At 54.6% G+C, this 13,924-nt stretch overlaps 1 protein-coding gene across 1 annotated transcript; it reads right to left on the bottom strand.

The window, feature by feature from the left end:
* Window positions 1–1,962: 1,962 nt before the first annotated feature.
* Window positions 1,963–13,710, bottom strand: MCM3 (minichromosome maintenance complex component 3). Its single transcript, XM_065835503.2, has 17 exons — window positions 13,404–13,710; window positions 13,089–13,201; window positions 11,698–11,906; window positions 11,278–11,408; window positions 10,560–10,798; window positions 10,070–10,178; window positions 9,138–9,291; window positions 8,302–8,433; window positions 6,942–7,150; window positions 6,254–6,428; window positions 5,971–6,097; window positions 5,339–5,489; window positions 5,040–5,180; window positions 4,569–4,675; window positions 3,507–3,589; window positions 2,749–2,824; window positions 1,963–2,524 (listed from the first exon to the last, which is right to left on the bottom strand). The coding sequence occupies exons 1-17, from the start codon at window positions 13,482–13,484 to the stop codon at window positions 2,326–2,328; spliced, it is 2,436 nt and encodes an 811-aa protein (XP_065691575.2). The 5' UTR covers window positions 13,485–13,710; the 3' UTR covers window positions 1,963–2,325.
* Window positions 13,711–13,924: the final 214 nt, after the last annotated feature.

Genomic DNA, 13,924 nt, shown 5'->3' on the forward strand with positions numbered 1-13,924 from the left:
CCCACAGCCCTTTGGGGAAGAAATTGTTCCCCACATCCAACCTCAACCTCCCCCGGCGCAACTTGAGGCCGTTTCCTCTGCTCCTGGCGCTTGTTCCTGGGGAGCAGAGCCCGGCCCCCCTGGCTCCAAGCTCCTTTCAGGCAGTTCAGAGATCAGAAGGTCTCCCCTCAGCTCCTGTTCTCCAGCTGAACCCCCCATGTCCCTCAGCCGCTCCCATCACACTTGTGCTCCAGACCCTCACCAGCTCCGTTCCCTTCTCTCCACTCGCTCCAGCACCTCAAGGGCTTTCTTGAGCCCTCAGGTGATTTTGCTGCCTCTGACGCCGCCATTTTGTGTGTGAGGTGATCCCGCCACCCCTGGGGCCGCTATTTTGAGCCCTGAGGTGATTCTTGCGCCCCTGGTGCCGCCATTTTGTGCGCTGAGCTGAGGGGCCCAAAAGTGCCCCCAGAATTCGCGGTTTGGCCTCCCCAGGTCCCAGCACAGGGATGGTCACTGCCCTGGGCCTGCTGGCTACACTGTTCCTGATACAAGCCAGGATGCTGGTGTCCTCTTGGCCACCTGAGCACACACCGGCTCATGTTCAGCCGCTGTCACCAACACCGCCAGGTCCTTTTGCACCAGGCACTTTCCAGCCGCTCTTCCCCGGACCTGTAGCATTCATGAGGTTGTTGTGACCCAAGTGCAGGACCTGGCTCTTGGTCTTGTTGAACCTTTAGGAGCCAGACACTGGCCATAGGTCTGAGTTCAGCCAGCAGAAGTGCAATACATCCAACCAGAGACTTTTAGGAAGCTACAAACATGCAAAATCCCTTTCCAGCCTGCAAATCTGCTGTCACAGACATGTTGGATGAGAAAGAGCTCAGAAATGGGGCTTTTATAATTCCACAGGCCTGTTTGTGGAAGAAAAATGTGGGTTTCCCCCCAACCCTGTGCATTGAGATGCTACCAGGATGTGGTTCCAGGTGGGCAGAGACTGCACAGCAACAGCAGGAGAGCAGGAGCTGCCCACATTTGTCACTCACCCACCCCAAGGGGACATGGGCTGTGCAGGGACCCATGGATGGGCAAGCACAGCAAACGGCCTGTGCTGATCAGGGTCTTCTCCAAAGCTTCACCTCAAACTTGCCAAAACCAAATTAAAAGAACAAAAGAAGTAGAACAAACCCCCAAACCTTCAGCAGCTCTAGCACCACGAGCAGCCACAACTGGTCTGACTGCACGTTCAGCTTTTCTTGAAAAGCATCCCAAACCATGGGAGCTTGCTGGTTTCTACAACAGCCTTTCTCCAAGAAGTGGTCACCTGTGTGTTCTCAAAGCAAGATGGTTCCATCGGTCCCCCCAAGAGCAAGGGAAGGCTTTTACAGTCTCAGGAACTTGTGATTACCTTCCAGAGGATGTAGGAAGATTTGCTGGCAGGACGTGCAGGGCTGCAGGATCCCAGGTCCCCATAGCTTTGACCTTCCTTTGCTACAGAAGGTCTCCTCCCATTTGTGCTGGTTCTGTTATATTCATACGGGTACAATCGCAGATTCAAGCGCAGGAGCAGCTGGAGACCAAACCCATGTCTCCCGTTCCTTCCCACCGGCCTGGGGCCAAAAATCCCAGCAGGGCTGCAAAACGTAGAAATCAAGGTGAGCCATGGGTGATGGAGCAGGTCAGTCATCACTTGCCCCTCCATCGCCAGAGGTCATCCTCCGTAAAATGCATTAGAAGAGTGGGGGAAGAGGTCACAGCCAACAGGACACGCATCAGGTATCTTGTGAGACAAGCAGATCCAGGCTATGGGATTGGAGAAAAGGGGAAAGGAAGAGGAGGAAGAGAGAAGAAGAAAGAGGAGGAAGAGAGAAGAAGAAAGAGGAGGAAGAGAGAAGAAGAAAGAGGAGGAAGAGAGGAAAAATAAAAGCTTCACTACTAATAGTGGAGCTCTCATATTGCTTCTTACCACCACTATTGAACGTTGGATACCAAAATCCAGATATTTTTATTTTTTTTAATTCAAAGGTTAGAACTATTACTACCAAAGTTAAAAACAATACATTAAGAACATTGATAATTTGCACCTAAGTTTTTCCTTTTGGCTCCTTGCAGAAACAAACCTCTTCCCGAATACTCTGATTTGAAGACAGCAACACTGAAAGAGCTTCCAGAGCTCCTGGCTTGTTTTGGTGCCAGCAATGCACAGCGAGCAAGGACTGTAAAGTGCACAAACTTGAGCTCCCCAAAGTTCAGCTCAGCCAGATGAAGCATTCAGGAAAGAGTGAAGGCAAACACAAAGAGTCCCCAGACTAAGAACACATGAGAACTTGGGCTCTTCCACCCAGGGGCTCAGATTAAGAAGATAATGTCATCAGACACCATGATCTGGTTGTCATCTTGCATGTGGGCTAACGCCACCTTCACTTCAGCCAGCGAGAAGGGCTCTGGGTTGTCGCGGTTGATGGATTCCATCATATTCTTCAGACCCACGGACTGGGCATGGGAAGATTTGAAGACCTCCAGGAGAGCAGCTTTGAATGCTTTCAACCTGGTCAGGGAAGGTGAGAGGTAATCACTCTTGGAGGCCACACACATGAGTCCTTCTCCTTCCTTCCCAGCCCTTCCCCATTGCAAAGCGGCACCCAGCAGGAAAGCCAAACCCAGACCTGGAAGCACCCACCACAGCTGCATCTCTAACATTGGCCAACAGCTTGGACCCAGCAGGGTGTGGTGGGACACAGGGGACAGACATCTCCACCAGCTCCTACTCACCTCGGTTCAGCCAACTCCGTCTTCTTTGCTTCGCCAGTAGTCGAGGCTTCGGGTGTCTTTGGAGTGTGTGCCTGGACTGGAGCAGAAGGGAAAAAGCTTCTTTACTTTGAGGTGCCAGAGCAACAGGGTGTGGAGTCTCCTTCTTTGAGACATTCAAACCCACCTGGACCAATCCTGTGTGATCTGCTCTGGTGACCCTGTGTGAGCAGCTGGGTTGGACTGGGGGATCTACAGAGGTCACTTCAACCCAACCATGCTGGGATTCTGTGAAGAGTTACCTTCAACCTGCCTGCTGTCCAAGCACCCCGAGAGCAAAAGCACTTGGCCTTAGGATGGGGTGGGTGATAGAATCATAGAACAAGATTGGGTTGGAAGGGACCTTCAAAGCTCATCCAGTGCCACTCCTGCCATAAGCAGGGACATCTCCACCAGCTCAGGTTGCTCAGAGCCCCATCCAGCCTGGCCTGGGATGTCTCCAGGGATGGGGCATCCACCACCTCTCTGGGTAGATGCCAAACTCCTTCCCAATGTTATTACTCCTCCAGCAGTTTGCAAGTGGACAGAAAAAGAAAAATAACGCACTACACTAACTCTCCTGTCCCACACAGCCACAGAGAGTTTCAAAATAAATCCACGTTGATTTGTGGGCTGCAGGGTACTGCACCACGCCAGGGACCCCGAGTGACCCCCAGATCCAGCAGGGCAGAAGGCAGCAGCACCTTCTGGAGCCAGATGCCACCAAAACCCCAGGGACTCACCCTCCGGCATCTCCTCCTCGGCATCACTGAAGTCGTACGGGTCGTAGGAGTCCCCCTCACCTCCTGTGCGCGCCTTCTTTCTCCTGGATGGGGGAAGGAGAGGTCACCCCTGCTCCAGCCAGACTGCAGAGCTCAGGACCCCCCCAAGCCCTGAGCTCCTGGAAATATCTGGCCAGGACCATGCAGGGTACCTGCAGCTCGCAGGTAAGCCACCCTCCAGCCACAAACCCCTCCTGAAGGCACAGGACACAAGCCAGCACCAGCCCTGAGGGTTGTAACTGTCACAGGATCACAGATGGGTTTGGGCTGGATCATCTAGTCCAACACTCCTGCCATGGGCAGGGTCATTTTTTGCTAGATTACTTTGCTCATCCAACCTGACTTTGAATGCTTCCAACAATGGGACATCTACCACTCCTCTGGGCAGCCTGTTCCAGCATCTCACTATCCTTACCATAAACATCTTTTTCCCTTATGTCTAATCTAAATCTGCCCTCCAGGTGGGGTCTCACCAGAGCAGAGCAGAGGGGCAGAATCACCTCCCTGCATCTGCTGGACATGCTGCTTTTGATGCAGCCCAAGATACGACTGGTCTTTTGGGCTGCAAGTGCACATTGCCGGCTCATGTCCAATCTTTCACCCCCCAGCACCCCAAGTCCTTCTCCTGGGGGCTGCTCTCCATCCCTCCATCCCCAGCCTGTGCTGACACCAGGGGTTGTGCCAACCCAAATGCAGGACCTTGCACTTGGCCTTCTGGAACCTGGATAAGGTTTGCACAGGCATTAAATAATATTGATCCCCACACAGACCCCTGAAGGACACCACTCACTGCTGATCTCCATTTGGACATCGAGTCGTTGACAGCAACTTTTTGGACATGGCCATCCAGCCAGTTCCTTATGCACAAAATAACGATGTCCTTCTATCACAAATTGCGCGGGGACAATCCACTAAGCTGAGCAAAACGTGGAGTACTCCCCCAAGGCCAGCACTGCCTACTGCAACCTCAGAAGACGCTGGAGCCCCTTGTACGACATCCCCCTCCCTCGCTCCAGCACTGACCTTCTCATCCTGTGCTCCTCCTTGGGCTGCGATTCCTCATCCTCCTCCTTCTCAGTGTCTGAGTCGTCCTCCGCCCGCTTTCTGCGCTTCTTCTCCTTCTCCAGTACCTGTGTGGAAAACACAGGATGGACTCAGGATGCTTTTCCCCCTCGAGTGACCCAAGATCCCACCGTGGTGGCCTCATCCCACACCAGCACCTGGAAAAGACCCCACCAGCAGCCCAGAGTGCTGGGCCTGCACTAAACCCACCCACTTTGATGACGATTTTTTCACAGAATCATAGAAAATTATAGAATCATAGAACAGTTTGGGTTGAAGGGACCTTACAGCTCACCCAGTGCCACCCCTGCCATGAGCAGGGACATCTTCACCAGCTCAGGTTGCTCAGAGTCCCGTTCAGCCTGGCCTAGGATGACCCCAGGGATGGGGCACTGTAGGACCCCCAAGCACCAAGAGACACCTTTCCCGCACCTTTTGGAAGTAGGCGAACTGCACCAGCTCCAAAGCTGCCTCAGCATCCTGCAGATCCACAGTCTTCTTCATCCTGGCCTTGGCATGGGCCGTGGAGAGGCGGATCAGGGTCTCCAGGGTACGGGCTGTGACTGGGGAGGTCTGGGGGGTGGAACAGAGAGAGACATCTCTGTGAGGCTCACCCCAATCACAGCATCCCACCTCGCCAAGAGGTGACACATCCAGGGTAGCAAACACCCGTATGGAGAGAGCGGAGCCTGTGCCTCAGTTTCCCTCCTCCTGGCCTGTGTGGGGCTCACCCTGGCAACATCCGAGTTCATCAGGCTCTGGCTGCGCAGGCGGGAATACTCCTCCGCTATGTAGCTCGCCGCCTCCTCAGTCAAGACGGGCTTAATCATCTTGGCGACGTGGATGTACTTCCTCATGAACTCCATGCTGACGATCTTCTCCCTGCGGGGAACGTACGCACAGCCATGTCCTCCAAGGTGGGGACAGGCAAAGGGTGTTTGCAGAAGCAGGTTTCCAACTTTTTACCCTTTGTGGACATCCAGGCATGTGGGGAATTCAGTGCCAGATGTTCCCCACGTGCCTGGCATGAGATCAAGCCCAAAGCAGGGCTCCATTGGCATCCTGTGCATGTGGAATCGTAGAATAGTTTGGGTTGGAAAGGACCTTCAAAGCTCATCTAGTCCAACCCCTCTGCCATAATCAGGGACATCTTCACCCAGATCAGGCTGTTCAGAGTCCCGTCCATCCTGGCCTGGGATGTCTCCAGGAATGGGGCACAAACCCATGGACCTTCCCCATGGACCACCTGGAGCATCATTGGCACAGGAATCAGCCACTGCCTGGATTCTCAAGCCAAACCCTTTAACTCACAGTTGCTGGAAACCCCCCGAGAGCTCCAGAGGACACGGGATGCAGGACTCACCTGCGGCGGTTGGGCCCATGCAGGAGATCATCATGTTTCTCATACACTTGGAGCTCCTGTTCCTCCTCCTGCACAAAGTCAGGGTCCTCCGTAGCCAGGATCTCCACAGCACTTCCCAGGGGCATGGCTGAGGAGGGGACGGTCACAAAGAACATGCTTTTAGCCTCTGGGGAAACTTCCAAAAGCCACCAAAAGCAGCTCTCCACAAAACTACAGATGGTGACAACCCACTGAGGATGAACAGGACTGAGCAGCAAGGAGGTTGCAGTTACAAGCAACTCACCATCCCCATCCTGCTCGTTGGGGTTGCGGTAGCGATGCATCCGCAGGACATGGTCTGAGATCTCCCTGTCCTGCTCGGGGTCCATCTGGTCCAGCACAATGAAGAGCAGGTCAAAGCGGGAGAGCAAGGAGTCCTGCAGGCCGATGTTCTCCATGGGCGTCTTGTACTGGTCGTACTGCAAAAGGACGACATAAGGGGTTACAGGAGACTCTCATGGGCCAGACTTGGGTGCCAGAGATGCTGGGAGGACCTCCTCAGGCCAGGAGGGATGTCCAGCCAGCTGGACACCACATGAAACACAGCCTGGTCCAGCGGTGAGGCCTCTTTTCCCCACCCTGGAAGGTGGGACTAGCTCTCATTTGCAAAGAAAACACACATTTCTTAGTGATCTCAGATTAGACACCAAGACCAAGGCTTGTCACCAGGACAAGGGTCCACTGGGCTGCACCAAGCCATCCAGACAGAACCGATCCAGGGTCAGAAACCCCCAAGCCCCTCTTCTCTCCTCCACCAGACCCATAAGCAGCAATGAGACCAAACCAACCAGCTCATCACTGCCTCATGCATCCCAGTGGGAACAAAGTCCTTGCTTTAGTGGATGTTTTGGGGTTTCACCAGCCGCCTCCTCCACCAAGACAGCTCCCAGCATCCTTGCCCATGGAGGGGAGCACCAAAAGCCAGCACTCACCCGGCCATAGACAGGGTTGGCCGCCGCCAGGACGCTGCAGCGGGAGTTGAGGCGGGCGTGAATGCCGGCCTTGGCGATGGTGACGCGGCCCTGCTCCATCACCTCGTGGATGGCTGTGCGGTCGATGTCGGACATCTTGTCGAACTCGTCAATGCAAACCACCCCCCGGTCGGCCAACACCATGGCCCCAGCTTCCAGGCGCCGTTCGCCTGCGGTGAGGTGGGAGAAAAAAGAGGGTCAAGCATCATTCAGCAGCCCCACATGGAGAATCATAGAAGCACTTTGGTTGGAAAAGACCCTTAAGATCGTCAAGTCCAACCATTAACCCAACACAAGCACTATCCCATGCCCCTAAGAACCTCGTCTCTGGTCTGTCCAACCCTCCAGGGATGGTGACTCCAGCACTGCCCTGGGCAGCCTGTTCCAATGCTCAACCACCCTTTGGGGAAGAAACTGTTCCCCAGATCCAAACTCGACCTCACCTGGCGCAACTTGAGGGTATTTCCTCTGCTCCTGGCGCTTGTTCCTGGGGAGCAGAGCCCGACTCCCCCTGGCTCCAAGCTCCTTTCAGGCAGTTCAGAGATCAGAAGGTCTCCCCTCAGCTCCTGTTCTCCAGCTGAACCCCCCAGCTCCCTCAGCCGCTCCCATCACACTTGTGCTCCAGCCCCTTCCCCAGCTCCATGCCCTTCACTCAACTCGCTCCATCTTCTGTCCTGCGCTCCACCACATCACCACCACCCCTGTCACTGGAGGTGTTACTGTCACTAGGCTAAGCCTCAAAGAGCATCAGCATCCTCCAGGGCTGCCCATCTCCTCTCCAGCTCAAAGGCAGAAGGACAGTTTGGATGAGGAGCAAGCTTGTGAAGAAGAAAACAGGATCCAGGCTGCTGCTAGCCCTCATGTGGGGTACTCCAAGTCCAAGAAGAGCAGGAAAGCCCACCACCTGTAGCCGGTGGAGGAAATACCCCTAAACACAACCTTCATTGCCATAAAGCTTCTGAATGGAGCAAGTCCTCCAAGTGTTACTGCAGAATAGACAGCAGCCCCGGATTTGGCCTCAAGTTGTGCCAGGGGAGGTTGAGGTTAGATCTGGGGAACAATTTCTTCCCCAAAGGGCTGTCGGGCATTGGAACAGGCTGCCCAGTGTAGTGTTGCAGTCACCATCCCTGGAGGGGTTGAACAGATGTGGAGATGAGGTTCTCAGGGACATGGGTTAGTGCTGGTGTGAAGTTAACAGCTGGACTCGATGATCTTGAGGGTCTCTTCCAACCAAAATGACTCTGTGATCTTGCGGTGTCCCTCCCAGGTGTCACCAACCATCCCACCCCTCTGTTACCTCCCCCAGGAACCCGCTCCTCACCGGTTTCCTGGTCCGTGGTGACGGCAGCAGTCAGACCAACACCGGAGGAGCCTCTGCCGGTGGTGGGGACGGCTCGGGGCGCAGTGCCGAGCACGTACCGCAGCAGCTGGGACTTAGCAACAGAAGGGTCTCCTGAAATGGAGAACACCACGCTTACTAACCACGCATCACCTGGATACTGCGGTCAGTTCGGGGCTCTGCGGTGCAGGGGCTGGTGTGGGGGGAAAAGGGACAAAAGTGGCTTTGTTTGGCCTTCAGAAAACAAGGTGATCAGACAATCTTCTCACCTTCCTCCATGACTCAATGGGAGGAAATAGAAAAGACATAAGAAATTTTTTATAAGGGTGGTGAGAGCCTGTCCCGGGTTGGCCAGAGAGGTGGTGGATGCCCCATCCCTGGAGACATCCCAGGCCAGGCTGGACGGGGCTCTGAGCAACCTGAGCTGGTGAAGATGTCCCTGCTCATGGCAGGGGTGGCACTGGGGGAGCTTTGGAAGGTCCCTTCAACCCAAACCATTCTGTGATTCTAAGATGGCACTCGAGTTTCAAGAGGTGCATGGTCATAGGACCAGGGGCAATGAGGACAACTTGGAACACAGAAAATCCCAACTGGATGCTGAAGAAAAATGAATCTCCTTCAGGGTGGTCAAACACTGGGACAGTGGCACACAGAGGTTGGGGAATCACATCCATGGAGATGTTCAAATCAACTGGACAAGTTCCAAAGCAATCATGCCATCTAACCTCAACTATTCTATAAAACTAAGCCCAGAGAAATGCTCCTTCATCTCATCCCCCAACACCAACTGCGGGTGGCTCTGACGAGGCATTCCTGACCTATCAGCAGGATGTTGATGTCTCCTCGGATCCGACTCCCATTCTCCAGGACCTTTTCCACCCCTCCGAGCAGCATGCAGAGAATGGCCTTCTTGATGTACTCGTGTCCATGGATGCTGGGAGCCAGGGACCTCGCCAGCTGGTCAAAGACGTCCTAAGGCAGAGAAGCAAAGCATGGCCCATCAGCTGGACTGCAGCACATAAGGAGGAATATTCCGTAAGTCTGTTTCAGCACAAAATAGGAGCTTTTTCCTATCACAGAACTACATGGATGTAAATTATTTAGAAAGGAGAAGACCGTTTGCTGGAGTTTTCTTTCAATGGGGTTACTGAAGTCCTAAACCATCCTCAGTGTCATGGTCACTCGAGCAAGCACTGGAAGCAGCAACCCCTGTGAGAAAAAGGTTTTATCTTCTCCACACTATGAAGCAAAGGTCTGAGCATAGGACCAGGCTGGGGCAGACCTCTATGTCTCATTCTAGTTTGCGGTTTGAAGAAGAAAGAGGGAGATGAGGTTCTTAGGGACACGGTTTAGTGCCGGAGTTAGGTTATTGGTTGGACTCAATGATCTTGAAGGTCGCTTCCAACCAAAATGATTCTATGATTCTCCTGCAGAGGAAGTTCTCTGGTCACCAGCGGTCAGGATCAGGACACACACAAGATGGAGAGATCTTTGTCTCAACAATGATGCACAGCAGGCAGGGTGTTCTGCCAGCAGGACAGAAGCAGCAACAAAAAAACCCAACCAAACAGCACCTGATCAAAGCCTAAGCAGAAAATGCAAAAAAAAAGTGAGTGGAAAATCCAACAATGTCACTAAGAGGGTTGAAGAGCTACTTGCAATCCAATGAGACACCTCCTTAACCACATGGCAAGCCTGAAACTGCTCTAGCTGAAACCTCATGCTCCTTCGAGATGTAAGACCGAAATACCTTGGAACGACTCTTGCTGAATCTCTTGATCTTGGCCACATCAGCAGCAGAGTAGAGAGGCCGGACATCTTTGCTCATCTGCTTCACGTGGCAGGCGATGAGGATAGTCCTGGGGAAGGGACACAGCCACCATCAGGTCTGCAAACCCCACAGAGCCTACAGGTCACAGCAACAACCCAGCAGGAACTTCCACAGGGTCATTGTTTGCTCTGCAAAGTCCTGGAGGGGTCTGGAAAGCTCCAGGAGCTCCAGCCCCTCTATCTCACTGCACTGGGCCATCAGTGGAGCATCTCAAAGAGCATCCAACCCCCTCTACGCACAGCTGGAGCTCACACAGCTACACACCGATGCTGAGGAGCAAGGTACAAACGACTCCCAAGTGACTTAAGATGATGCTTGACCACCTGCCTGTCCTAGATCTCATCTTCTGGAGACATGACCTGTCCAAAAAGGGTTGAGAGGGCTGGAGTCATGCAAAAAGAAGACTCACCTAAAAGTCCCTGAGGTGTAACCCCCTTTCTTTCCTGGCAGGCAGCGGTATGTCCCCACCACCTGGATGCGGTCTCCAGGCTTCACCTTGTCCACCAGGTCGTCATCCAGAATGACATCCACCGAACGCGGCAGCTGCCCGGCCGGTGCCTTCTCAGGCATCTCCTGGATGGTGATGGACTGATGGTCCTTGTAAACCGAGAGGCCAAACTCGGTCTCCAGGGGATTATTCTCTTCATCCTGGAGGAGGAACGCAAATAACAGGAGTAGCATTGTTTTCCAGGAGCACAAGGAGAAGAATCACAGAATAGTTTGGGTGGGAATAGACCTTCAAAGCTCACCCAGTGCCACCCCTGCCATGAGCAGGGACATCTTCACCAGCTCAGGTTGCTCAGAGCCCCGTCCAGCCTGGCCTGGGATGTCTCCAGGACGCACACACCCCCCAACACAGCACAGGTTGTCATAAGTCCCAGAATAATAAGACTGGCTGACAACCCATCAAAAAACCATGCTACAGCAGGAGCAAGATCATAACTAACATCTGAACTAGGAGGTCTTGTGTCCAACAGAGACTTTCTTCACATGTTCCTAGTAGCTCTCTGGGACTTTCACACACATGCTGGTGTATTCTTTCTACTCTAAGTTGGCAGAGGGAGAAGGCATGGGCTTGGACCTGGCACATTCTCCCCAGAGGAACCTGCTGATGCTTCCCACCTCACCTTCGTAGGGTAGATGGAGCTGGATGGGAAAGCATCCAGGGAGGTCATGTCCGTGTATCGGCGCTCAATAGTCTTCTTGGTAGCTGGGCAATAATGGACACTCCGGACAACCTTTGGACGAACCAGAGAGCCTGAGGTTGGAAGAAAGAGGAGTTAGGGGCGGGGATGTCCCACCGCCCTGTCAGCAGTCCCCAACAGGGTCTCCAATGCTAAACTGCTAAACAACCTGCTGTCAACCACAGCCAGGATTTGCTGAGCTCAAAGTCCATCCCAACACTCAAGATCCTCTGCCAAACCCTCTGGTGGTCCCTTTGCCAAGGTTGCCAGGATGTACCATGGCTCCTGGTGGTCTCCAGCCCTTCCAGAGCAACACCTGGACCCCTCCGCCCCTGAAGCCTCTGTTCCTTCCCCCAGCCTCACATTTGGTCACGATGCCCTCCACGCAGACGATGCAGCTGAGGAAACAGGCTGTCAGCGTCCGCGGTGACACGTGCTTGGAGCCAAAGCTGCCCTCCAGCCCGATGTAGAAGTCCTCATACTGCTTGGCGTAGGTGGCATCAACGGAGGCGACGAAATCCTTCAGGGCGCGCTGGAAGGCAATCAGCTCCTCAAAGGCGTTGTTCAAGAGCCTGCAACACAGGGAGGTGAAAAATAGAGAGGTGATGATGTGAATCAATCAGCAGCCACTTCTGCCTTCCTCCTCAACACAGAGAGCAGCCCTGCGGAGAGGGCTCGGGGTGCTGTGGGGTGAAAGATTGGACACGAGCTGGCAATGTGCACTTGCAGCCAAGAGGGTAAATCATATCCTGGACTGCATCACAAGGAGCGTGAGCAGTAGGTGGAGGGAGGTGACTCTACCCCTCTGCTCCGCTCTGGTGAGACCCCCCTGCAGTGCTGGTCCAGCTCTGGGTCCTCAGCACAGGACACACATGGAGCTGCTGGAGAGGGGCCAGAGGAGCCCCAGAAATGATCCGAGGCTGGAACAGCTCTGCTGGGAGGACAGGCTGAGAGAGTTGGGGTGTTCAGCTGGAGAAGAGAAGCTCCAGGGAGACCTTAGTGCGGCCTTTCAGTACCTAAAAGGGTCGATAAGAAAGATGGGGACAGACTTTTTAGCAGGGCCTGTTGTGACAGGACAAGGGGTGTCGGTTTTAAACTAAAAGGAGGGAGATTCAGGCCAGACATGAGGAAGAAATTGTTGACAACGAGGGTGGTGAGAGCCTGGCCCAGGTTTGCCAGAGAGGTGGTGGATGAACCATCCCTGGAGACATCCCAGGCCAGGCTGGACGGGGCTCTGAGCAACTTGAGCTGGTGAAGATGTCCCTGCTCATGGCAGGGGTTCGACTAGAAGATCCCTTCCAACTCCAAGTATTCTATGATCTCCATATGCTCCATAAATTTATAGAAGCAAGAGGCAAAAATAACAAAGCCCATCACAGCTGTCAGGTCCACTGCCACCCACAGCCAGGAGCTGAACAAACCCAACCACATCTGAAAAGCCAAATGTATCTCTGAACAGACTGGCAAGCCTGGTCCAGAATATCCCCAAGCATGTTAAAAAAGGAGATGATTTATATTGCGCATTTCACCCCAGTTTGCTGCAAAAGGTTCTTGCCAAATCAAGGGTCTGCAAGCTTGGAAGGGATAGATGTCACAGGGGGAAAAAGAGCAGGTCCACCTTTTACACAGGACCTGCTGCACAGGGCAAGGTTTGGCCTTTCCTTGCCACAAAGCACCAACAAAACCAGGGCTGGACCTCTGAAATTCCACCTTGGGCACGGCGCCTCAGCCTATCCCCACCGCCCCACACCAACCGGTTGGCCCTTTTCTCGTTCTTGCGCCGCAGGTCGTTGATGCTGACGAGGAGGCGACACTGGTTGTCACTGATCATGTCCCGGACTTTGCTGTGGTAAATCCCTTGATCTTCCTACAAGAGGAAACACCCAAAAAACAACTCAACTTTGCACGACCGGCTGTCCGAGACATGTCCCCCCTCCCCCGGGATCTGGTTCCAGCAAAGCTCAACTTCCTTTAGCCCCAGCTACCAAGCAGACTGGGGGCTACAGGGTGCTCCCCAGCACCCGACGTAAGAGGGGATACAGCAGCCCCTTCCCGAAGCGCAGCCTCACCTCATCGTCCAGAAAATCGAGGTAGTCGCGCTGTGCTTCCCGCAGCTCCGCATCCTCCAGCCCGCCCGCCGGCGCCGCCATGCTGCCGGCCGCTCGGGGAAGCCGGGGAGGGACACACGGAGATCGCTCTGCCGCTGCTGCTGCAACGGAGAAGGCGGTAAGAGCCGAAGGGAGCCGAAGGGAGCCGGTGCGGCCCCGCAGCAGCCCCGGCAGCGCCCGCGATCCGACCCGCTGCGCTCCGACCCCCCCGCAGCAGCCGCCGCGCTGCCGCTTGGCGCCAAAACCGGGAGTCTTTCCCGCCACGCAGCAAAAGTTCCGCCTCCGTTCCGCCTCCCTCCCGCCCCGCGGCGCTTCTCACTGGTCGGCACCGCCCCACGCCAGCCAATGAGACAGAGAAAGAGTTCGCGGGGGTGACGCGCATGAGTTTCAACCAATCAGCGCGCGGAGAGGCGGGGGAAAGGTGTGGCGGGGGGGGGGAACCCGCGCTACGGTGCGGGGCCGGGCCGGGGCCGGAGGTCCTG

This window comes from Patagioenas fasciata, chromosome 3 (genome assembly GCF_037038585.1).
Source record: "Patagioenas fasciata isolate bPatFas1 chromosome 3, bPatFas1.hap1, whole genome shotgun sequence".
Taxonomy (NCBI): domain Eukaryota; kingdom Metazoa; phylum Chordata; class Aves; order Columbiformes; family Columbidae; genus Patagioenas; species Patagioenas fasciata.

Coding starts and splice junctions, on each gene's coding strand:
- MCM3 (XM_065835503.2), bottom strand. CDS start 13,484: ATGGCGGCGCCGGCGGGCGGGCTGGAGGATGCGGAGCTGCGGGAAGCA. Junction 7,151..8,301: donor CACCACGGACCAGGAAACCG/GTGAGGAGCGGG, acceptor ACCTCACCGCAG/GCGAACGGCGCCTGGAAGCT. Junction 3,590..4,568: donor GAGGAGCACAGGATGAGAAG/GTCAGTGCTGGA, acceptor TCCCCCATCCAG/GAGAAAGAAGGCGCGCACAG.